The sequence below is a fragment of the Mauremys mutica genome, chromosome 3, assembly GCF_020497125.1.
Source record: "Mauremys mutica isolate MM-2020 ecotype Southern chromosome 3, ASM2049712v1, whole genome shotgun sequence".
Classification (NCBI taxonomy): Eukaryota; Metazoa; Chordata; order Testudines; family Geoemydidae; genus Mauremys; species Mauremys mutica.
This window is the reverse complement of record NC_059074.1, coordinates 158,095,512-158,122,013: the sequence shown is the minus strand read 5'-3', so window position 1 is coordinate 158,122,013 and position 26,502 is coordinate 158,095,512. Positions and strand designations below refer to the sequence as shown.

Below are 26,502 nucleotides of genomic sequence, written 5' to 3'. Positions count from 1 at the left end.
GAGAATGTAGATGACAATTCCCCAGACCAACACCACCCTCTCCCTGAATGGGTGTCTTCTTCATTGCTTGAGGAAGCAGTTAATCCACTTTTTTGTGATTAATTTTTCTATTTATTTTCATAAAGAAACAGGCAATGAAATGTAAAAAAAATGACATAGCTTTTATATGTTTCTGAATACTGCACGTTTCATGGGATTTGCAACAGATTTATGCAATTACACAGTTTTACAATTTATTAAAGCTGAAAAACCAGACAATACAAAACCAAACCATGCTACATAGACATTACATGTTAGGATGGGGGTAACAGTAATAAAATAGGAGAAGTACATGAATAGGCAGAGGGGGCTGGAGTATGAGAAAAAAAGAGGAGGAGTTAGGTGGAATTAGAAGTCTGGCATTCTTTGAGCTGTCTCAAATATATCTAGAAATGGGTTCCAGACTTCTCTGAATTAATATAATTTCTGTCTACTGTGATAAGCTATTCTTTCTTTGACTGCTGACTCAGAAAGATCCAAATACTGCTCAGTGCTGGAAATAAGCCTACTCTTCCATTTATGTAAAATCATGGCCTGGATGATAAGTGCAGCCCTCAAGAAACAGTCTTTGTGTCAAATTTAAACCCAACTTAGTAGGTAAATAACCTAAAATATAATTTTAGGATGAGGTTTGGCTGCTGAGGTCGAGCACTGTTTTAACTCTTGAGTTCACCTTTTTCCACAGCTGCCTGACCATTGAATAGCATATGTATAAGGGTTCCTTTTTCTTTGTAATAAAGAACAAACATCAGAAGTTAAGGCCTTTATCTTGTGCAACCTCTTTGGCATCCAGTATATTTTGAATAAAACCTTTTGTTATGTTAAGCATAGCCTGAGATCCACAGAGGCATTTTTAACATTATGTAATATGCTCAGCCATGGAGATTCTTTTAAGGGCTGTGATAAATTCCCTTCCCTCATTTTTCACAAAGAATTCCAGACTAGAACAGAAGAACAGCCATACTGGGTGTAGTGGGGTGGTTACCCCACTCCTGCCCTGAAGGGCTTAAAACAGCCCTGGGAGCGGGCTGTGGCAGGGGAAAGGCTAGGCTGATTGGAAAGCAGCCACAGCTGTGGCTGGTATAATGTGGGCCCAGCTGGCCTTTATAAGAGGCCTGGGGCCGGGGCCAGGGCCAGCTCTGGCTTTTTTGCCACCCCGAGCAAAACAAAAAACCTGCAGGGCAGCTGGAGCGGCGAAGCAGGGGGAAGGGGGAGGAAGCGGGGAGGAGAGAGAGAAGGGGGGCCTCCAGGGCTTCCTTCAGCCAGGGCGCTCACCACTCAGCCCCTCCCACCGCGCCGCCTGCCAGGATGGCTCCGCACCACTCCGGTCGGCGGGGAGGGAAGGACACGGGCTGCCGGGCTTGCTGTAGACCTGGCACCAGCTGGGGCAGACAGAACACGCAGCTGGCTCCCAGCAGGGCGCCCCCTTCCTCCGCACCGCTGCCCCCTACAAGGCGGCCAGAGCGGTGAACAAAAGAAAAAAAAAAGAAAAAAAAAGGGCTGCCGGGCCACCCTAGGATTGGACGGAATGCTGCCCCTTAGAATCTGCCGCCCCAAGCATGAGCTTGCTTGGCTGGTGCCTGGAGCCGGCCCTGGCTGAGGCCAGAAGCTAAGGGAGACTCTCTCTAGCTTTGAGAGGGAGGGACCTGGCTGCAGGGAGCTGAGAGACGGTACCTGGAGTGAAGCAGGGCTGGGGAAGGCCAAGGGAGCTGGGGAGCTCTGGCCTAGAAAGCTCATAGACTTTAAGGTCAGAAGGGACCATTATGATCAGCTAGTCCGACCTCCTGCACAACACAGGCCACAGAATCTCACCCACCCACTCCTGTAACAATCCCCTAACCTATGTCTGAGTTATTGAAGTCCTTAAATCATGGTTTAAAGACCTCAAGATGCAGAGAATCCTCCAGCAAGTGACCCGTGCCCCATGCTGCAGAGGAAGGCGAAAAACCTCCAGGGCCTCTGCCAATCTGCCCTGGAGGAAAATTCCTTCCCTACCCCAAATATGGCACTCAGTTAAACCCTGAGCATGTGAGCAAGACTCACCAGCCAGCAACCAGGAAAGAATTCTCTGTAGTAACTCAGATCCCACCCCATCTAACATCACATCACAGACCACTGGGCATATTTACCTGCTAATAATCAAAGATCAATTGCCAAATTAATTGCCAAAATTAGGCTATCCCATCATACCATCCCCTCCATAAACTTATCAAGCTTAGTCTTGAAGCCAGATATGTCTTTTGCCCCCAATACTCCCCTTGGAAGGCTATTCCAGAACTTCACTCCTCTAATGGTTAGAAACCTTTGTCTAATTTCAAGTCTAAACTTCCTAGTGTCCAGTTTATATCCATTTGTTCTTGTGTCCACATTGGTACTAAGCTTAAATAATTCCTCTCCCTCCCTGATATTTATCCCTCTGATATATTTATAAAGAGCAATCATATCCCCCCTCAGCCTTCTTTTGGTTAGGCTAAACAAGCCAAGTTCTTTGAGTCTCCTTTCATAGGACAGGTTTTCCATTCTTCGGATCATCCTAATAGCCCTTCTCTATACCTGTTCCAGTTTGAATTCATCCTTCTTAAACATGGAAGACCAGAACTGCACACAATATTCCAGATGAGGTCTCACCAGTGCCTTGTATAACGGTACTAACACCTCCTTATCTTTGCTGGAAATACCTCGCCTGATGCATCCTAAAACCGCATTAGCTTTTTTAACGGTCATCACATTGGCGGCTCATAGTCATCCTGTGACCAACCAATACTCCAAGGTCCTTCTCCTCCTCTGTTACTTCCAACTGATACGTCCCCAATTTATAACCAAATTCTTGTTATTAATCCCTAAATGCATGACCTTGCACTTTTCACTATTAAATTTCATCCTATTACTATTACTCCAGTTTACAAGGTCATCCAGACCTTCCCGTATGATATCCTGGTCCTTCTCTGTGTTAGCAATACCTCCCAGCTTTGTGTCATCCGCAAACTTTATTAGCAGCAAAGAATCCTGTGGCACCTTATAGACTAACAGACGTTTTGCAGCATGAGCTTTCGTGGGTGAATACCCACTTCTTCGGATGCAAGTGGTGGAAATTTCCTGGGGCAGGATCTTGAGTAGTAGATAGAATAACCCTGGTCGGGGCTCTAAGGGTATGTTGATTAGTTCTGGTGTTAGTGTAGGGAGTGTCCTGAGTAGATGTGGACAGTCTCTAAGGAAAAGGATAAATGGACACAAATCAGACATTAGGAATGGCAATATACAAAAACCTGTAGGACCTCTTCACACTTCAACCTCCCTGGCCACACAATAGCAGATCTTAAGGTGGCCATCCTACAGCAAAAAAACTTCAGGACCAGACTTCAAAGAGAAACTGCTGAGCTCCAGTTCATCTGCAAATTTGACACCATCAGCTCAGGACTAAACAAAGACTGTGAATGGCTTGCCAATTACAGAACCAGTTTCTCCTCCCTTCAGCTGCTAGAACAGGGCCTCATCCTCCCTGATTGATCTAACCTCGTTATCTCTAGCTTGCTTCTTGCTTGCTTATATATACCTGCCCCAGGAAATTTCCACCACTTGCATCCGAAGAAGTGGGTATTCACCCACGAAAGCTCATGCTGCAAAACGTCTGTTAGTCTATAAGGTGCCACAGGATTCTTTGCTGCTTTTACAGAACCAGACTAACATGGCTACCCCTCTGAAACTTTATTTGCACATTCCCGCTTTTTGTGCCAAGGTCAGTAATAAAAAGATTAAATAAGATTGGTCCCAAAACCGATCCCTGAGGAACTCCACTAGTAACCTCCTTCCAGCCTGACAGTTCATCTTTCAGTACAACCCGTTGTAGTCTCCCCTTTAACCAGTTCCTTATCCACCTTTCAATTTTCATATTGATCCCCATTCTTTTCCAATTTAACTAATAATTTCCCATTTGGAACCATATCAAATGCCTTACTGAAATCGAGGTAAATTAGATCCACTGTGTTTCCTTTGTCTAAAAAATCTGTTACCTTCTCAAAGAAGGAGATCAGGTTGGTTTGGCACAATCTACCTTTTGTAAAACCATGTTGTATTTTGTCCCAATTACCATTGACCTCAATGTCCTTAACTACTTTCTCCTTCAAACATTTTTCCAAGACCTTAGAATCATAGAATCATAGAATTCAAGATCAGAAGGGACCATTATGATCATCTAGTCTGACCTCCTGCAAGATGCAGGCCACATTAGCCGATCTACCCACTCTTTTAGCAAGCGACCCCTGCCCCATGCTTCGGAGGAAGGCGAAAAACCTCCAGGTACACTGCCAATCTGCCCTGGAGGAAAATTCCTTCCCGACCCCAAATATGGCGGTCAGCTGAACCCCGAGCATGCGGGCAAGACTCTCCAGCCACGCCCTCTGAAAGAGGTGAAGAATATCATATCATTGACCCAATTTGACCCAATTAAGTACCAGTTTGGCACTTAATTGACCTATTGACTAAGCCCGTTATCCTATTATACCATCTCCTCCATAAACTTATCTAGCTTAATCTTAAAGTCATGGAGGTCCTTCGCCCCTACTGTTTCCCTCGGTAGGCTGTTCCAGTATTGCACTCCCCTGATGGTTAGAAACCTTCGTCTAATTTCAAGCCTAAATTTCCTGACTGACAATTTATATCCGTTTGTCCTCGTGTCCACATTAGCACTGAGCTGAAATAATTCCTCTCCTTCCCTGGTATTTATCCCTCTGATATATTTAAAGAGTGCAATCATATCTCCCCTTATCCTTCTTTTGGTTAAGGAAAACAAACCGAGCTCCTCAAGTCTCCTGTCATACGACAGGCCTTCCATTCCTCGGATCATTCTAGTGGCCCTTCTTTGTACCCGTTCCAGTTTTAACTCATCCTTCTTAAACATGGGAGACCAAAACTGCACACAATACTCCAAATGAGGTCTCACCAACGCCTTATATAACGGGACTAGCACTTCCTTATCCCTACTAGAAATACCCCGCCTAATGCAACCCAAGACCGCATTAGCTTTTTTAACGGCCACATCACATTGCCTACTCATAGTCATCCTACGATCAACCAGGACTCCCAGGTCCTTCTCCTCCTCCGTTACTTCCAACTGGTGCGTCCCTAGCTTATAACTAAAATTCCTGTTAGTCATCCCTAAATGCATAACCTTACACTTCTCACTATTGAATTTCATCCTGTTACTAATACTCCAGTTTACAAGGTCATCCAAATCTCCCTGGAGGATATCCCGATCCTTCTCCGAATTGGCAATACCTCCCAACTTGGTGTCGTCCGCAAACTTTATCAGCCCACTCCTACTCTTGGTTCCCAGGTCAGCAATAAATAGATTGAATAAAATAGGACCCAAAACCGAACCTTGAGGAACTCCACTGGTAACCCCCTCCAACCCGACAGTTCCCCTTTCAGTACTACCCTCTGCAGTCTCCCCTTTAACCAACTCCTTATCCACCTCTGGATTTTCATTTCGATCCCCATCTTTTCCAATTTAACCAATAATTCCTCATGCGGTACCGTATCAAACGCCTTACTGAAATCCAGATATATTAGATCCACCGCATTTCCCTTGTCTAAAAAATCTGTTACTTTCTCAAAGAAGGAGATCAGATTGGTTTGGCACGATCTACCTTTCGTAAATCCATGCTGTAATCTATCCCAGTTGTCATCGGCCTCCTGCTCCTTAACCACTCTCTCTTTCAAAATTTTTTCCATTACTTTGCATACTACAGATGTTAAACTAACAGGCCTGTAGTTACCCGGGTCACTTTTTTTCCCCTTCTTGAATATAGGAACTACATTAGCTAATCTCCAGTCCAACGGTACAATCCCCGAATTTAGAGATTTATTAAAAATCATCGCTAACGGGCTAGCAATATCACTCGCCAATTCCCTTAATATTCTAGGATGAAGATTATCCGGGCCCCCCGATTTACTTCCGTTAAGCTGTTCAAGTTTGGCCTCCACCTCAGATACCGTAATGTCTACCCCCATATCTTCATTCCCATCGGTCCCTCTATCACTATTCCTTAGCCCTTCATTAGCCTCATTAAAGACCGTGGCAAAATATTCATTCAGATATTGTGCCATTCCAAGATTATCCCTAATCTCCACTCCGTTTAAAGTTTTAAGCGGTCCCACTTCTTCCTTCTTGGTTTTCTTCCTATTTATATGGCTAAAAAACCTTTTGCTATTGGTTTTAATCCCCTTCGCTAGGTCCATCTCCACCCGTCGCTTTGCCTTTCTCACTGCATCCCTACACCCTCTGACCTCAATAAGGTAGGTTTCTTTGCTGATCCCTCCCATTTTCCACTCCCGGTACGCTTTCTGTTTTTTCTTAATGCCCCCTCTAAGACGCTTGGTCATCCAGCTCGGTCTAAAACTGCTACCTACGAGCCGTTTTCCCTTTCTCGGGATACATGCCTCAGACAACTCCTGCAATTTCAACCTGAAGTAACCCCAGGCGTCATCTACCTTTAGATTCCTAAATATGTTGGTCCAGTCCACTTCCCTAACTAGTCGTCTTAATTTAGTAAAGTTAGCCCTTTTGAAATCGTAAACCCTAGTCTCAGATGCAATATTAATTATCCTCTCATTAATTTTGAAACGAATTAGCTCGTGATCACTCGAGCCAAGGTTGTCCCCTACAACTATTTCCTCAACAAGGTCCTCATTACTCACCAAAATCAGATCTAAAATGGCATCCCCCCTCGTCGGTTCAGCAACCACTTGATGTAGGAATTCATCAGCTATCACGTCTAGGAAAAGCTGAGCCCTATTGTTATTACTAGCATTTGTTTCCCAATCTATATCTGGGAAGTTAAAGTCTCCCATGATCAAGCAGTTCCTATTAGTGTTTACCTCCTTAAAGACATTAAAGAGCTCTCTATCCGTCTCCAAGCTAGATCCTGGCGGTCTATAGCACACCCCAATCACTATCCCGGGTGAGGCTCTGGTAGTTTTCTTCCCCAATGTGACCATTGCCCACACAGACTCCGTATTAACCATTGCATTGCTAGTTATTTCATTACATTTCACCTCATTATTGATATACAATGCTACTCCCCCACCTTTACCTTTGCATCGGTCTTTTCTAAACAGCACATACCCTTCCATACCTGTACTCCAGTCATGGCTATCGTTCCACCATGTTTCGGTTATTCCTACGATATCCGGTTTCAATTCTCGGACCAGGAGCTCCAGTTCCTCCATTTTATTACCTAAGCTTCTCGCATTGGTGAACAAACATCCTACCTTTTGCTGTTGTTCTCCTCTCACTCTTCTCACCCCGCTCGGTAGGGACACAGTACTACCAGTATGACCTGTCGATCTAGTATCCGTCCCCCCCCTCTTCCTTACACCTAACCGTCCCCCTCTGGCTATATCTGTTGTTATCTTCTTGTTCTCACTCCCAATGTATAAATTTGGCGTGGAGTGCACCAGGGCCTCTCCCAACCGTCTCCCCCCAGTGTCTAGTTTAAAGCTCTTTTAATCAGATGAGCCAGCCTCCCTCCTAGAAGTCTACTTCCTTCCCTACTTAGGTGGAGCCCATCCCGTGAGAACAGTTGTCTGTCCCCAAAAGCCTCCCAGTGCCCATACATCCCAAAGCCCTCCTTGTAACACCACTCTCTCAGCCAACTATTAATCGTCAGGATTCTCTCACCCCTTTGGCGCCCTTCCCTAGGGACAGGTAGGATCCCACTGAAGATCACCTGAGCCTCAATTTCCTTAAGCGTCTTACCCAACCTGGCATAGTCTCCCTTGATCCTGTCTAGCGAGAATCTAGCAGTATCATTCGTTCCCACATGAAGGATGACCAAAGGGTTCTTACCTGCTCCTCTTAGGATCCTTTTCAACCTCAGGTCCACATCCCGTATTTTAGCGCCCGGTAGACAGCACACCCTTCTGTTCTCCGGATCGGCCCTGGTCACAGGCCTGTCCAACCTTCTCAGTATGGAGTCCCCAATCACGTAGACCTGCCTTTGCCTGGGGACAGTGCGGTCCTCTAACCTATCCCCCGTTCCCCCTGGTTGCAAGCTCCTTCCATTCCTATCTTCCCTTGTGGTTCCCCTTAAGCCATCCTGTAATCTCCCCTGACCCAAACTTGGTGTTGCCTCCATAGACTCCTCCCCTCTATCTATGGGACTGGCCGCTCGTCTCTTTTTCCTTGGCCTCCCACCATCAGCTACCATATTCTTTACCCCTTCCTCATTCTCCAAACCTTCAAACCTGTTCCTTAGCTCTATTTCCCCGTCACTGGCTCTCCTTTTCCTCGGCCTGCTTCTCACAGTCACATGCTTCCACCGCCCATCCTCCTCGTCTGGTGGTCCCCCCTCACTGGCCTTAGCCCCTGCTCCCACCTGTGCCCCTGGGCGTTCCCCTTCAGTTACTGCCTGCCATTGCTCCATCAGCTGCTCGAACCCCCTTCTATTCTCTATCAGGGTTTCTACCTGCAGCTCTAGGCCCTGGATCTTTTCCTCCAGCAGCTCTATTAGGCGACACTTCATACATACATAGTACTGCTCTGGGTCCCCTGCTAGAACTAGGTACATACCGCAGCTGCTGCATGCTCTCATCCTTGGTGTGTCCTCTGCTGCTTGGCTCATGGCTGCTGCTGTCCCGGCCTCGCTCGGTGCTTGTACCTAGGGAAGCACAGGGGACACGGCGCGGCCCCCTGCTCCTCCAATAGGAACTCCCACGCAAACTCCCCTGTTAGCAGCTCTGTTTGCTGCCTCCTGTGCCGCTGCTCGCAGCTGTGCCGCTGCCTGGCTGGGCGGCCGCTTTTATAGGCCCCTCCTAGCCTGGCTCCACCCCCTAATCAGGGCTCAGCCAATCCAGGCTCGGCTGCCCCTTCAGCAGTCTGCCCCTCCGGGCCTCTACTGAGGGAGACAAACACTACACAAACAGACACAAAGACACTCACCTGCTCCTCCAATAGGAACTCCCACGCAAACTCCCCTGTTAGCAGCTCTGTTTGCTGCCTCCTGTGCCGCTGCTCGCAGCTGTGCCGCTGCCTGGCTGGGCGGCCGCTTTTATAGGCCCCTCCTAGCCTGGCTCCACCCCCTAATCAGGGCTCAGCCAATCCAGGCTCGGCTGCCCCTTCAGCAGTCTGCCCCTCCGGGCCTCTACTGAGGGAGACAAACACTACACAAACAGACACAAAGACACTCACCTGCTCCTCCAATAGGAACTCCCACGCAAACTCCCCTGTTAGCAGCTCTGTTTGCTGCCTCCTGTGCCGCTGCTCGCATACTACAGATGTCAAACTAACAGGCCTATAATTACTCGGATCACTTGTTTTCCCTTTCTTAAAAATAGGAACTATGTTAGCAATTCTCCAGTCATACAGTACAACCCCTGAGTTTACTGATTCATTAAAAATTCTTGCTAATGGGCTTGTAATTTCATGTGTCAGTTCCTTTAATATTCTTGGATTAAGATTATCTGGGCCCTCCGATTTTGTCCCATTAAACTGTTTGTGTTTGGCTTCTACCTCGGATGTGGTAATATCTACCTCCATATCCTCATTCCCATTTGTCATCCTACCATTATCCCTAAGCTCCTCATTAAAGACTGAGGTCCTCTTCATTAACTAAGTATATATAGTGGACGCAGGCCTGAGAAGTTTATGAAGCATTTCTAAGCCTCCCCGTATTTTGGAGCCTCTGGCAGCCCCAGGGCATCTGAACCAAATTGATATGTTAGCGAGTGTCTTAGCTGTAAATACTGCCACTCTGCTGATGGTCACAGGTCATAATGCTGCTTTAGCATTATAAAAGGGACAAAGTCCTCATCATTGACTAACTGGGAAATGCATATGATGCTTCTGCTCACCCAGTTCTTCCAAATTATAAATTAATTCCCAGTTGTGAATCTGAGTTGCCACAAATAGGTGACTTTGCATGACGTCAAGGATCACAAACCTAGAAGACCAACACCTTCTTTATAGGATGAATAGTCTTTCAAGATCTTTTGCCAAGAATTGCCAAAACCTGTGTTATTCCACCAGAAATAATCCAGGAGAAATAGCATAAATTACTGACATATGTAACTCATCAACACCTGGTAGCCTAGGACTGCACACAAACAATGGCATTCTCAAACTTGCAAAAGCATCTTGGCATGCTCCCGCTTCAGTAATGGCGATCTCCAAGTGAACAGATCAGAGGCCCAAACAAAGGGTATGGTATATTTATTTCAGCACTCAAGCCCAGGTTCACTGGTCATGCAAGCAGCCCAAGAGAGGTCAAAATAGCAAGAGTCCTTCAAAACCACTCCTTGCAACAAGGACCTAAGAAACTGTACCTATATGGTTATAAAATATACTCCTCCATGAGACTTCAAATGAGAGTGGCCAACTGCAACACCTTACTCCTGTCTAAATATGAATTCTTCTCTGGGACAGTCCTTTGAACCTCCTCAATAAATTATCTAAGGATCATCAGGAGGAGTTAAAGATCTTTATGACCAAAGGCCAATTCACTGTGAGAACATCCCTCCAGGCCACTCTTATTGCTTCTGACACAATGGTGAGGACTGTGACCATGGCCATCTTCATGAGGTGATCTTCATAGCTACAGGCATCTGGGATCCTTTGGGAGGTCAAGATGACTATAGCAAACCTTCCTTTCAAGGGCTGTGAGCTCTTCAGCAGCACTACTGATGAGGTTCTTCACAGACCTAAGGACATTTGAGTGACCTGCGATTCCAGGCACTCTAGGTCACTACTTCTCAGGGGAAACAGCCTCTGAGGCGGCAGCCTTGCTACAAAACCTGTACTACTCTCAACAGTGACTTTCTGAGCCTTTGAGGTAGAGATTCCACAAGCATCACCCTTTCACCATCTCCTTGACTGTCCCACAGTTTTGACACAAGTAGCAAGAGCCCGCTCAAACTACCTGTGGATGCTTCTGTCACATCTTTTGGAAACTGATTTTCCCTCTTTCAAAAAGCCAAGAATGGGATAACTTCAGACCGGTGACTTCTGGATATAGTAACCCAGGGGTGACCAACCTGAGCCTGAGAAGGAGCCAGAATTTACCAATGTACATTGCCAAAGAGCCACAGTAATATGTCAGCAGCCCCCCATCAGCTCTCAGCACCAACCACCCACCAGCAGCCCTGCCGATCAGTGCCTCCCCCTCTTTCTCCACACCTCCCAATCAGCTGTTTCGTGATGTGCAGGAGGCTCTGGGAGGGGAGGTGGAGGAGCAAGGGCATGGCAGACTCAGGGGAGGGGATGGGAAGGGGTGGAGTGGGGGCAGGGCCTATGGCAGAGCCAGGGGTTGAGTGAGAACTCCACGGCACATTGGAAAGTTGGTGCCTGTAGCTCCAGCCCCAGAGTCGGTGCCTATACAAGGGTCCGCATATTAACTTCTGAAGAGCCGCATGTGGCTCCAGAGCCACAGGTTGGCCACCCCTGTAGTAACCAATGGGTATTCCATCCAGTTTTAGACAGTTCCTACCCCCCACCCCTTGTCTGTCTTCAAGAACCCCTTTCACAAGATGCTGGTGAGGCAAGAAGTAGGAAATACCCATAGAATTAAGAAGAAAGGGCTTTTATTCTCATTACATCCTAATTCCAAAGGAGAAAGGGATCTGGGCATCCAGTGCCTCAACAAGGTTATTATTCAATGTTTCATATTCCATCCTACCCTTCAGCCTCTTGCTGTCCCCACAGGTCTTTACCACGTTGCTAGCCATTGTGGCTGCACATCTATACAGACTGGGAATGCAAGTTTGTCTATATATAGATGACTAGACAGTTCAAGGAAGATCCCCACAGCAAATATTCAATTCAGTTCACATAACTCTACATGTCTTTGCATCTCTGTGCCTAGAGTCAACAAGGACAAAGTCCACTATGATCCCAACTCGAACCATAGAGTTCATCAGCACAGTGCTAGATACTTCCCCAACTCCAGAACACTCTGGCAGGCCAGCTCAGCAGATCATTTTCAGAGAACCATGAATGGTCCCAATTCCATTTTCCACAACATATTAATCAGGTGGGGATTTCCAGTTGTGGTCTTGTTCACATCATACAAGAACAGCAACTGCTGGACCTTTTGCTCCTGAAGGGATGTAAACCCAGGCTCGCTGACACCATTCTTTGTTCCTGAGTGCTGGATCAATTCTCCACCTTTCCACCAACTCACTTAATTTCCAGAGTTTGAGAAAGCTGAGACAGAACTCTTGCCACATTATCCTGACCACTCCCAGCATGGGCCAGACAGCTCTGGTTTTTTGAGCTGGTGAATCTTTTGATCATCCCACCAATCCCCTTATCACTTCTTCCTGACATAGTCTCCCAAAACAAGGGCTGAATATTGACCCATATACAATGTCACTCCATCTAATAGCCTGGATACTGTTTGGATAACTCCACTGGAGAGGGTCTATTCATTTGAATTACAGAAAATTCTCTACAAAGCAGAAAGCCTTCTACCAGACTAGCATGTAGAAATGGAAAAGGTTTTATTATCTGAACAATCCAGCAGCAGCTTTCACCAATGACGCCTTGATTTCCAACTATCCTGGAATAGCTATCCTTCCTGAAGTGATCCAGGCTTTCCATCAGCTCAGTTAGAGTACATTTGGCAGCAATTTCTGCATATCGTCAGGGTTACATTGTATTCACACACCCCACAGTACTGAAATTTTTGAAGGGCCTTGCTTATATTCTCCACCTACTTAAGGACCGTCCCCTTTCCTGGGACCTCAACTTAATTCTTACTGGTTTAATGGGATTACCCATCAAACCCATGGTGATTTGCTCCTTCTGTCATCTGTCAGTGAAGACACCTTTTCTGGTGGCCATTATCTCAGCTTAGAAAAGTCAGCAAATACAGGCCCTCATGTCCCCATAAGGACAAAGTAATCCTTAGGCCTCATCCCAAATTTCTGCCTAAGGTAGTTTCAATCAATCAATTCATCTCAATCAATTAATCCATCTCCCATTTTTTCCCCAAAACCTCACTGCAACCCAGGCAAAATAAAACAGCACATACTAAAGAAGTGAGAGCTTTATCCTTAAATGGAACAAAGTTAATCATTTCTTCCCCCAGACCCTTTATGGCTTTCCCAGAAAAAGTTAGAGGGCAGCCCATGTCAACAGAGGTTATCCAGGTGTGTTCCTGTCTATATTTAGTGGTTCTCAGCACCCCCACTACACAAATTGTTCTAGCACTCTGCAAGCCACCCTCCATCCCAGATAATCAGAGTCCTGTTCTCTTGTGACTCTTGTTGGCAAAGGAACTGAGTGGCTGTTGAGGCCACTCTGCCCTTTATGCCCTCAGCTGTGGTGGTCGCAAGGGATCTCAGAGTACAGGTACAACCCCAAGGGACACTGCTATCCAAAAGAATCCAATCTCACACATGGGACACCTGCACAACTTGAGTGGAATCCGTGTGGAAAACACACCTTAAAGAACCACAGTTACCATGGGGTAAATAACATTTCTTTCACCTTCTTTTCAGCTCCTAGTCCTGATTTTATTGCAATTCTTCCCATATTACCTGATAAGTGCTTTACTTTCCCATGTAGATATGTTTTGATTCCTGTAAAGTGAGAGGTATACAATGACCTAGTGGTATTAATAGTGGTTAAGTAAAACACGAATGTTGAGATTTTGGAATCTTTTAGAACTGTATAGTACAAAACAACCAGACTTTATTTTTATCACAGGCATAATTATTATGCTAATGTTAATTTAAATGACTTGATTAATTTGCTCTCTCATCTTTCATATGTTATTGTTAGATTAAAATTCTCAGACCAGGAAGTTTAAATAGTGCAATACGAGAGTTTGTTATTGAGAAATTAGGAGCCAGATATCTTCAGACTGGAGGGATTAACTTGAAAGAAGTGTATGAAGATTCCAGTGCCACCACTCCATTAATATTTATTCATTCTCATGGTGAGATACTTATAAACTAAGAAGGGGCACATAAAACCTGGTTTATGAAGCATTAATTTTCAGATTCTAGTTTAGCTCTTATGTTCAATAGGTTGCCCCTGCTTCCTAGAGTGTTACCAACTTTTGCATTCATGTTATCCTTGTCTCCTGTTAAACTGAACAGCAAAGAGTGAAACTGGGAGTAGACAAAAATCACAGGAAGGAGGAGGGTTGTGAGGGATGTTCCACATCAATCCACCAGTACCTCTGGCCTTGGAACTCTGCTCCAATCTTCAAATTCCCCTTTAACACTGGGTTCAAGGTAGCTGCTGGTAGGGGAAGCCCTGCTCATCGTCACCAAAGATAAGCAAAGAATCCTGTGGCACCTTATAGACTAACAGACGTTTTGCAGCATGAGCTTTCGTGGGTGAATACCCACTTCTTCGGATGCAAGTGAAGAAGTGGGTATTCACCCACGAAAGCTCATGCTGCAAAACGTCTGTTAGTCTATAAGGTGCCACAGGATTCTTTGCTGCTTCTACAGAACCAGACTAACACGGCTACCCCTCTGATACTTGACACCAAAGATAAGGAAAGTGGTAAGGAACCAGGAGGCAGCACAGAGTTACAAGGCCTGGCTTTAAATGGATTCCCCGAAAATCCATGGGCAAGTTTTTCTCCTTCTAGACTGCCTCTAGTGGTTTTTCCATGAGAGTGAGTGATCTGGCCCTATATTATTTTTCAATATTTAAAATAACACTAAATAACTTAACCAAAAATGTTGGTTGAACCACCTCAGCATTTTCCTGATAAGAGGTACTTCTGCTGCTCAATAGCATTTGATGTGATAGTTACCATTTTGAGAAATTCTTGAACTAATACAATCAAACCATTTTTATTCATCAGTGTCTCAGTGCTTTCTTCTGATAATATAACATAACCCATTGTTCCTCACCCCATGATTCCCTTATAATGAAATGTATAATATTACAAAAATAACACAGAGTACTATTCTTACAGGTGAGATGATTAAAGATGACACATTTTTAAATATGTAACTCTAAAGATAATTTTTGGCTGCTGTAGCCACATAAATAAATCAATTCCATGTTGTTACACAGGAATAGACCCAGCAGCTCACCTTCTGCGCCTTGCACAGGAAATAAAAGGAAGCACACGGCATGTGCAAATGGTTTCTTTGGGACGTGGTCAGGGAAGCAAAGCTGAAGATTTGATACATAAAGCACAGCTGTTGAGTGGACAATGGGTTTTCCTACAAAACTGCCATCTTGCTGCATCATTTATGCCCAGGCTTTGTACTATTGTTGATTCGTAAGTGTTTTATTTATATTCAAAATATAAATAAGTTATATACTTAACCCAGCCAAATCTGAAGCAATCAATATAAATGCAAATGTCAATCTTTTTAACCCAAGAGAGAAAATGCTTTAAACGGGGGAGGGATAGCTCAGTGGTTTGAGCATTGGCCTGAGCATTGGCCTGCTAAACCCAAGGTTGTGAGTTCAGTCCTTGAGGGGGCCACTTAGGGATCTGGGGTAAAATCAGTACTTGGTCCTGCTAGTGAAGGTAGGGGGCTGGACTCAATGACCTTTCAGGGTCCCTTCCAGTTCTATGAGGATAGGTATATCTCCATATATTATTTATTATATGAGGTATAAATAAAGTCTCAGAAGAGGAACTTGAAAAAGTTTTCTTCTTTGAGTGTTTATATATTCTACTCTTGGCTAGCAATATCTATTGGGCAGTTCCTACAACCTGAGTGCCCTCATTCTCCTCTCCAAAGGGCATAAAAGAGGAGAGCCACACCAACCTACTCTTGGTTCCTTCATACCACCCAGGACTGAGAGACATAACTGAGGACAGTATTTGTCTCTTGCCCATTTGTGATTGTCAATACAATCATTTTGTATATAGTTGCTTTTAGTGTGGATACAGTAGTTTATGATAGGTTTCCATTCTGCATAGTTTTTACTCTGTCTTTTAGTTATCTGGTACCAGGCTTCAGACCTTATGGCTGAGCAAAAATCACCAGGTTTCATGCCAGGTGCCTATACCCTTCAATGACAGGCATATTAGATGCCTATTTTGTCTGAGTGAGTGGTATATTACTAACAAATGCTCTATTTGTTGGTTTTTTTCCAAAAAAACTCAAAAGCAAGAGAGGCTTATTTAAAGCTGTACCTCCTAGACAAGCCTATACTTGGTCCCGGACCAACAAGATCTGCCTGGATCCAAATTTCTTCTACTGGACCTGCTCTGGTGAATGGGAGTGCCACAACTTCCTCTATGGTTCCAGCTCCCAAATGTACTCCTTAGCTACTTCCATTTCTAAATTCTCTCTCAGAGAAATTCAGGCTGTCACTGAATGTAACAGACTGCACCAACCCAGCTCTACTCTTTCTGACAAGGACACCAAAAGATTAGACCACTTCAATAGGAAGAGTTTTATCTCAGCTAACCTACAGTTCTGTATTGTGAATTATCAGACCTCAATTCCAAATAGGATTTTATTAATTATAATTTTTCTGAGTTCAGAAACAAACTGCTCCAGGAACCTAAAACAGAATTGCAGACCATTGTCTGAGTGAGTGGACAAACTGATAGCTTGATTGTCCCTCCAAGCCTCAGTAGATGCATCTGTCACAGCTTCCTGTTGCATGGTAACTTTGGTTGCAATGAGATAAGCTTCATGACTTCAATTCTCTGGGTTCCCCAAGGACATTCCTACCATGGAGGATCTCCCCTTTGAGGTTAACAACATGTACAGTGACAAAATGGATGAGTTGCTACAGTCCTTCAGGACTCTCATGCAACCCTCCACTCCCTGAGTATATACACCTCAGCACCTTGGAGAAGGTACTCCAAACCACCTCCTTATAAGCAAGAGCCTGCTTCTCCACCCCTTTACTACCAGAGATCCTATGAACTTCCCAGGAAGCATCTACCGTGCATGGTCCCGTATTACTTTGGACTCACAGTAGGGAGAGGATACTCCATCCAATTCTGTGCCCTCCCATCGTTCCACCCCCCCTTACCCATCCCTCTTCAGAGACCCCTCTCACAAGCAACTCCTTATACGGGAGGTGCACTCGCTTTTATCACTAGGGGCAGTGGAAGAGGTCCCTCAGAAGCAGAAGGGCAAGGGCATCTATTCCTGGTATTTCCGAATACTGAAAGCCAAAGACAGCCTCAGGCCCATCTTGGACCTGTGAGAACTCAACAAGTTCATGAAGAAACTAAAGTTCTGCATGGTCTCTTTGGCCTCCATCATCCCCTCACTGGATCCAGCAGACTGGTATGGCACCCTCGACTTGAAGGACACATATTTTCATATCGCAGTCACTCAGCCCCCACAGAAAGTACCTCAGGTTTGTGGTGAACAATACCCACTACCAATTCACAGTCCTCCCTTCTCTCACTTTTCTGCAATCATAATTGTTGGATTTACCATGCTCAGAAAACCACATAGGCTTCTGATTTGTCAAAGATATTGCTGTCTGCATTGTTCCACCATATGCTGAGTTCTGGGGAAAGGCTACAACTCCTGGACTTTAGCTAGCAGCTCCTGACCTGGACCTCAGTGGAGGCTCAGTGGAATACAGCTGTTGCTGCTATTGCTGCCCACCAGTACCCTTATCCCTGAAGGCAAGAGAACTGTCCCCCATTACCACCCTAGAGATCAGTCTGACCAGGGAGGCATGAGCAGATAGGCTGAAGTTGCCATTCATTGTCAGAAATGAGTGAAGAGTTCATCCACAATATCTGAAAAGGGAAGATCACCACCCAATATATCCGTGAACAAAAGGTAGCGGCTGTGGGGTTCGCTGCCAGAGATTAGTGAAAGGGGATCCACCTTGCATCTGTGAACCTGTTGGGCTGTTGAATTCTCTCCTCTATCCACTGCACCACTCACTTGGAATGCAACTGAGTATTTTCTGACCTTGGCAAACCCCAGTACCTAGTAATTAGCTACCAGATAGGAATGACCATTCCCAGTCTTATAGTACATCATTAGAGGTTCTAATGTGAGTGGACAGCATCACATTTCTCAACTGGACCATGATGTGAAGATTCAGATTCTCTTTTGCAGGACCCGCTAGCTCTCTTTCTAGGCTTACTACTTTGAAGAATAAGACAAAAGCTGGAGAAATCACATTATTTCTGTCCAGGTTGTTTCATTTAATTAATTTGAGCAATTGGTAATGAAATTTGATTATTAAAAATTTGCGTCTTGCCTGATATTTGGTAGAATAATAATTATGTTACCAAACTACCTGTCTTTACAGATTTACCCAGCCGAACATAAACATGGATCCTCAGTTTAGACTATGGTTAAGTTCCACACCTGATCCTTCTTTCCCCATACCTATCCTGCAGAAAGGTTTTAAGGTAAGGGCATAGGCAGTGAGTTATATGGGCTCCACCAATGTTTGGGCTTATATTTTCAGAACCATCCCGTTCATATGACAGATGGGGGCAAATGCCCTGGGGGGCCCTGCACCCAAGGGATTAGTGTTAGGGCCTGGGGTGTTAGCCTGGCTGTTAGCCTGGGGCCAGCAGCAGCGAGCAACCCGGCCCAAGCCTGCCCCACTCCATCCCTTCCCTCAAGCCCCTGCTCCGCCTCTTTCTAGCTTCTGCCCCCTCCCCCCAAGCAACACCAGGAGTGGGCAAGGGGCGGGCTGGGGCTGGGCCACTCGCTGCTGCTGCCAGCGCAAGCCCCATCCTCGCCCTGCTAGCCCCCCAGGCCACCCTGGACCCCGTGTCCCCCTGAAGCGCATGCCCCCCTCCCCCCCCAAAAGCAGGATGGCTCTGTTTGGACCCGTTCTGGGCATCACCAAAAATTATGCTAACCTGGCGCCCATGGGTAAGGGTTGATTATAATTTGCTAAAACACCACAATCAGAAAGTTGCTGTGGTTTTGGCTGTGAATACTCAATTTGAATATTTCAAATTTCTCATTCTAATAGTATCTTAACAAGAAACAGAGCCAAACCAAAATTCTGCACTCCACCACCCAACGTTCATGAGGAAACTCAACTCCAGTTCCTCCAGTCTGCCCACCTAAAGCCCAATTCTACTCTGACCTAGATGGCCTTGTTTCTCCATATAAAAAAGGAGACATTATAAAGACTACTTTGCTTAGTAGAATCCTGTCTGACCACTGAAGATTTATCTCCTCCCTCCCCCCACCCAAGTGAGCTGAATGTTATTCTTGCAGTAACAAGGAAAAAGTTAGAATTCAAACATCCTGGATTTGTTTTTTAAATGTATTTTAAGTTCAAGAGATTGATACAAGTATATGTTGTAGCAATGAAATAAAATGAATGTGCTCTAGGAGAAGATGGCCTCATGAATAAAACACTTTCATCTCTTGTTTCCCTTGAAGAAATAAACAGAATTTTTATGGTCTCATCTTTGCTTGGTGGATGAGTGCTCCATTTTCCACTTTTTTAATTTGAGTGATTTTTCTGGGAATATGTCATTTTATATATACACATCCTTTAAGGCCATTAGATTTACTCATTCTTGTGGCTAAGAAGAGCTGGATGGTGCTGATGGGTCAGCGAGCGGAGACTATTTGAGAAGAATGCAAGGTGGTCCATCATCCCCCAGATGCAGCCTCCATAATGCCCTCAGCTCCTGCTCAGAGCAAGAGATTAAGCTTCACGTCGCATTCACTTTTCAGAAGACTATCAGCTAAAAAATCAGGTCTCAGTACTGCAGATAAATTTACGTGGGTTTCCTGTTAGGGCAAGGGACACAGGTATCATCTGGATGACCTGCAGGAGTGGGAGGGCCACCTCAAACTCTCCTACTGACAGGGGAGAATCCTCAGGCCCAGTTTACTAAGTCTGGCAATGTGTAAATCCAGCATCAATTTTGGCCATCCGTTAACCTAAAGTGGCTGTGTGCCTGGCTTGAGCCACGCCCATCTCAGTGATCTTATCTGGGTGAGCCCCATGCCAAGGTCCTGGTGCCAACCAGCACCAAGGTCCTTGGATCCCTCCTGGTCAGTCTAATTCAGTACTGAGATACCAACACAGTTGACGTGCTGCCAAAGTCTCCTCATCCCTCCAGCTTGACCTATTCATCACCAAGGTCAGCATTCTTGTTCTGGTGTCAAAGTCCCTGTATTCCTCCGGATCAGTCTAATTCCAGCAGCCTTGATGTGTGCTAAGGTCCCCTGGATTTCTAATTTGATGCTGATGTCCCAATATTGTTGTTATAACGTCAAAGCACCCGGATCCCTCTGGGTTGATCTATTAGCATTGAGGTTCTGGCACAATTAATGAAGTGCCTAAGTCCCTGTATTCCCCGCAATCAACCTGAGGTCTCAGTATTGTTGATACATCCATTGCAGGCCTTCTATTTTTTTTGTAGAATTTGCACAGCTGTTGCTTGAAACCCTTTATGTAAATATATTGAAATAAAAATGTCTTTTGCTGAGGTCTGATGTGGGAAAATGAAATTATAATCACTTCCAACATTCTCCTGTATTGCAATCTAGCGCTGATGCTCATGTTGGCAGTTTGTAGTCCTTGTTCACCTAGACTTATCAGCCCTACTTCCTCAGAGGTTATACATCTTGCTAATCTCTCACAAGTGAGCATAGATAGAGGCCACTTAAAGAAGAAAGAGAGGTTACTTACCAGAAATTGTTCTTTGAGAGTATTGCTTCTGTATATTCACACTCCATATTCACACTCCCTACTCACCTTCCCCTCTTCTTTGGAGTCTCAGATAAAGAATTCCAAAAGTAGCAAAGGAATTGAAGAGTGGTTGGGGCCACACCCTCTTTTATACCCTCGGAATCCTCCCCAGGGGGAGCAGGGGGTAAACAGGTAGCATGACGGGTTTGGCCAGTCAGACCTATGAGTCGGAGTTAGGAGTCAGTAAACCAAGTCAAGGGTCAGAATCAGAGGTGGAAGTCAGAATCCATGACTGGGGCATGGATCAAGAACAAGGCAGGAAAGCAAGAACTAGGTCAAGAAAACCAGAATCAGGAGCAGACAGGGAAGCAAGAACCAGGGACAAGTCAGGAAAGCATGGCTCAGGAGTCAGGCAAGAAGGCAGGGTTCAATGTAGCAACTACCCAGTTGCACAGATAACTTCCTGTGTCTGCTTCTGGTTTAAGTAGCACAGCCAGATGGGGCCAGGCACTCATCCAATCAGGACTTCGATTGCCGATGCCTCTGGTGGGGTAAGGTTCCATTAGCCACTGAGCCCAACAGTTACTAGCAAGCCGCCAGATGGTAGCCAAAATACGAAGGTTGCTTGGGGATCCAAGGATCGTGGTTCAAGACTTGTGAATCCTTATGGGGGTCAGATGACTGGCACCAATGGATATTGATCACTAATAAAATTCCACAGCTCAACACAAGGAGTATTATATCTCATAAGTGTGAGGGATGATATTTTCCAAGAACAACAGTTCTTCTTCGAGTGATTGCTCATATCCATTCCAGTTAGGTGTGCGCGCGCCACGTGCACGTTCGTCGGAAGATTTTTACCCTAGCAAACCCAGTGGGTCAGCTGAGCGCCCCCTGGAGTGGCGCCATAACGGCACCGCATATATACCTCAGCCGACCCACCCGACCCTCAGTTCCTTCTTACTGCCCATGTCGGTCGTTGGAACAGTGGAGTGCAGCTTGTCTGACCTCCGCTTCCCTAGCTTCCTCATAGTTCTTTCTCTAAAATTTGTATATAGTTGATATCTTAGTTGTAGGTTTTCTTGTTTTTGATAGTTTTCAGTCAGTTTAGTGTTAGATAGTTAGCGGGTTCGGGGATTAGCCCCCACCCGCACCGGGGACCGGAGCGCATGCCCGGCTCCCCGGGTTTCAAGCCGTGTTCAGCCTGCCACAGGCCTATGCCTACAGGGGATCCTCATACCTCCTGTTTGAAGTGCCTGGGAGAGTCGCACTTGTCTTCTAAGTGCCCGATTTGCAAGGCTTTCAAGCCTCGCACAAAGAGGGAAAGAGACATTAGGCTTAAACAACTCCTCATGGAGGCAGCCTTAACCCCTCCGGCTGTGGCACCGCCCGCTGTCCCTCTAGACTCTCGCAGTGCCGCCACAGCGCCGGGCCACTCTTCGGTGCAGCAATCAAGAGGGCCGTCGGCACCGAAATCCGCCCAGGGGCGCTCTCTCTCACCAAAGGCGAAGAAAGGCAAAGCCGCTGCCTCTTTGGCACCGCCTGCTCCGAAGCACCAGAGCGCGCCCCGACCGGACCGCCCAGAACCGAAACCTGCCGCAACACCAGTTCCTCCGGCGCAGACGCTTCTGCCGGCACCGTCGAGTCCGGCACCTGTGACCTCCCCGGCTCCGGCCGCGGTAGAGGTGCCACTGCCGTCGACTCCAGAGACCTTCGCAGCGGCACGGGGCCTTATTGCGTTGACAGACCTGGCTGTGCCTCCACCCCCGGTGCCGCCGGTGCGGGCGCCCCGTTCCATGGGCAAGCCGTCAATGCTCAAGCCGCCTGCCGGCACCGAGTCCGACCGGCACCGGCACCGATCCCAATCCCGCTCTCACCAGCGTTCACAGTCTCGACGCCGATCTCACTCCGGGCGCCGATCGCAACGCCGCTCGCAGTCCCGGCACTGCTCGACTACGCGGCACCGGTCAGACTCGCGGCACCGTTCTTTCTCTCGATCTCCGGCTCGTCGCTCCCGGCACCGTTCCAGATCGCGGTACCGCTACGGCCGCCACTACTCAAGAAGCCGCTCTCGGCACCGAACATGGAGATCGCAGTCGACCTCCCGGCACCGTGCCAGTCGGAGGTCCCGCTCTCGCTCCCACTCTCGCTGTTGGGATGCCTCCCGGCACCGATCGCCGCAGAGGCGGGAAATGCGATCAGTTGGCACTTCGGCACAGGGGTTATCCGCTCCTCCCTGGCCCTCCAGACACACCTCGGCCTCTTCCCATGCCGACAGCTACTACGTCGATGAACATGACCCTCAGGTCCCTTTGTGAGTCTTCCAGCAGTCCCACTACGCGGACCAGGACCCTCATCACTGGGGTTATTGGACCCCTTGGGCCTACCACCAAGCTCAAGGCGCTCCTGTCCCTACCACGCGCACCGTACCACACGAGTCACGCATCCCGGAGGCTACAATAAGCCGCCCCCCGGTTGACACTGAGGTACCATCGTTCGTAGAGGAAGGTAATCAGCCTGCCCAGGAACCTCTGGAGCAGGAACCTTCCCAGGTCCCAGACGTTGAGCGGGATACCATCACTCCCGGGATATCTTCCTCTTCCCCAGATGAGGCGGTGGCGGGGTCGTCGTCTGCAGGTCCCCCGCCAATAGACTTACAGGCACACCAAGAGCTTCTTCGCAGGGTGGCATTGCGAATGGACCTACAGGCTGAGGAGATATCGGAAGTGGACGATCCGATAGTGACCATTTTGTCAGCGGACACCCCAACCCGCATAGCCCTCCCTTTCATTAAGACTATCCAGGCGACTGCTGATAGCTTATGGCAGACTCCGTCCTCTATTGCGCCCACAGCCAGGGGGGTGGAACGCAAGTACATGGTCCCTTCCAAGAGATATGAGTATTTGTATGTGCACCCTATCCCTTCGTCGTTGATGGTCCAATCTGTCAATGATAAAGAGCGCCACGGCCAGCAAGGCCCGGCTCCTAAATCAAAGGAAGCTAGGCGAATGGACTTGCTTGGTCGCAAGGTCTACTCTGCTGGTGCCCTGCAGATCCGAGTGGCTAATCAGCAGGCCTTGCTGAGCCATTACGGTCATGACACTTGGGCTGAGGTAGAGAAGTACAAAGAGCTCCTACCTCAGGATTCACGACAGGAGTTCACAGCCTTCGTAGAGGAAGGTAAAAAGGTAGCGCGCACCTCGTTACAAGCTTCCTTGGACGCAGCTGACTCGGGAGCACGTACTATAGCCTCGGGCGTTACCATGCGCCGGATCTCTTGGCTCCAGAGTTCGACGCTTCCCCCTGAAGTACAGTACACCATTCAGGACCTTCCTTTTGACTCCAAGGCTCTCTTCTCCGAAAAGACGGACTCCAGACTACAAAACCTAAAGGACAATAGGGTCATTATCCGTACTTTGGGGATGCATACCCCTGCGACCCAGAGGCGTCCGTTCTGCCCCTAGCTTAATCGGCCTTATTACCGGTATATGCCTCGCTACAGGCAGGACTCTGGTCGGCGACGGGGTCGCGGGGGACGTAGACAACAACCTGGCCACCAACCGTCCCAAGGGCGGGCCCCTTCTAAACCTGCGGGGCCTAAACCGTCCTTTTGAAGATGCGCCTGGGGACGGCATACCAGATCTTTCTCCAGATCCCTCCCTGCCTTTTTCCAACCGTCTTTCCTATTTCCTCCCGGCGTGGGCCCGGCTGACCACCGATGTCTGGGTCCTACGCACTGTGCAACGTGGTTACCAACCACAATTCGTTTCACCCCCACCTTCCCACCCTCCTTCCCGGTCCCTCTTCAGGGACCCCTCTCACGAGCAACTCCTCTTACAAGAGGTGCACTCGCTCCTTGCCATCGGAGCGGTAGAGAAGGTTCCAGAGAGGGAGAGGGGCAATGGGTTTTATTCCCGTTATTTTTTGATCCCCAAGTCCAAAGGGGGCCTCCGACCCATCCTCGACCTGCGACACCTCAACAGATACATGCTGAAGTTGAAGTTCCGCATGGTATCCCTCGGGACCATTATCCCTACATTGGATCCGGGAGACTGGTATGCCGCCCTCGATATGAAGGACGCTTATTTTCATGTCGCCATCTTTCCACCACACAGACGTTTCCTCCGATTTACAATCACTCACCTTCACTTCCAGTTTGCGGTCCTCCCCTTCGGCCTATCCACGGCCCCAAGGGTGTTCACGAAGTGCATGGCCGTTGTTGCCGCCCACCTCCGTCGGCGCGGCATCTGCGTTTTTCCCTACCTAGACGACTGGCTCATCGGGGGGACTCGCAGGCCACAGTCCAGCAACATGTCACAGTGATCAAAGACTTGTTCGCGCGCCTGGGCCTAGTTCTCAACATAGAGAAGTCCACCTTAGTACCAACTCAGAGGTTGGACTTTATTGGCGCGACCCTGGACTCATCTCTAGCCAGAGCCTACCTTCCTCAGCTACGGTTCCAGGCCCTCACGCAGCTAATTTGCGCCCTTCAGACCTCTCGTATGACCTCTGCCCGCGCTTGTCTCTGCCTCCTCGGTCACATGGCAGCTTGCACGCACGTAACTCCGTTTGCCAGGCTCCGCCTCCACCCCCTCCAGCTGTGGCTCAACTCGCGATACCGTCCGCACAGGGACCCTCTGGATACCCTGCTCACCATTCCAATGGGTGTACTTCAATCCCTGGACTGGTGGCTGACCCCATCCCACGTATGTGCGGGGGTCCCATTTCATGCTCCTCAACTTTCTCTTTCCCTGACGACGGATGCCTCGTCCCTCGGATGGGGAGCCCATCTCGGCGATCTTCGTACTCTAGGTCTTTGTTCGGTGCAGGAATTGAATATGCACATCAACGTCAGGAAGCTCCGGGCAGTGCACCTGGCATGCCAGATGTTCCAAACTCGCCTCCACGGCCGTTGTGTCTCAGTCTTTACGGACAACACAACGGCCATGTACTATATCAACAAGCAAGACGGGACCCGCTCTTCCCCCCTCTGCCACGAGGCGATGCTACTGTGGGAGTTCTGCATAGCCCACTCGATACATCTGGTGGCGTCGTTCCTTCCCGGCGTCAAGAACACCGTCGCAGATCGCCTGAGCAGGTCCTTTCTCTGCCAGGAGTGGTCGATGAGAGCGGACATCGCTCATGCCATTTTCCAACGGTGGGGATTTCCCCATGTAGACCTGTTTGCATCCCAATCAAACCGCAAATGCCAAGAGTTTTGCTCCTTTCAAGGCCTGTCACCGGGCTCTCTGTCAGACGCGTTTCTCCTTCCATGGACTCGTCATCTGTTCTACGCCTTTCCCCCGTTTCCCCTTATACACAGAGTCCTGCTGAAGCTCCAACGGGACAAAGCACGTCTCATCTTAATCGCGCCAGCGTGTCCCAGGCAACACTGGTTTACCACGCTGCTCCGTCTATCGGTAGCCAGCCCAATTCCTCTGCCGCTTCACCCGGATCTTATAACACAAGATCACGGCACTCTCCGTCACCCAGACCTGACGGCCCTCCACCTCATGGCGTGGCTCCTGAGTGGCTAGACCAGTCAGAATTGCGCTGCTCTGCTCCTGTGCAGCATGTTTTATTGAGCAGCAGAAAGCCTTCCACTCGATCTACCTTCCTGGCCAAGTGGAAGCGCTTCGCTTGCTGGGCTCAAGCGCGCGATGCTGTTCCTTCAGAGCTTCCGCTTCTGGTGGTCCTTGACTATCTCTGGTCACTAAAACAGCAAGGCCTTGCACTATCCTCTATAAAGGTGCACTTAGCGGCTATCTCCGCTTTCCTTTCCAGCTTCTTCCATGATAAGCCACATTCAACCTTGTTGAAGATAATTTCCGTATATGAGGGAGGATATACGCTGTTCTCTCATCCGCTGACTACCCGTT

At 47.7% G+C, this 26,502-nt stretch overlaps 1 protein-coding gene across 1 annotated transcript in view; it reads left to right on the top strand.

Moving 5' to 3' along the window:
* The window catches only part of DNAH14 (dynein axonemal heavy chain 14), a 471,830-nt gene that overhangs the window by 389,957 nt on the left and 55,371 nt on the right, over positions 1-26,502 (top strand). Inside the window, exons 76-78 of the mRNA XM_045010332.1 lie at positions 13,817-13,973; positions 15,074-15,284; positions 18,260-18,362. Of these exons, the coding sequence (XP_044866267.1) occupies positions 13,817-13,973; positions 15,074-15,284; positions 18,260-18,362 (471 nt within the window). The remainder of the gene's footprint in view (positions 1-13,816; positions 13,974-15,073; positions 15,285-18,259; positions 18,363-26,502) is intronic.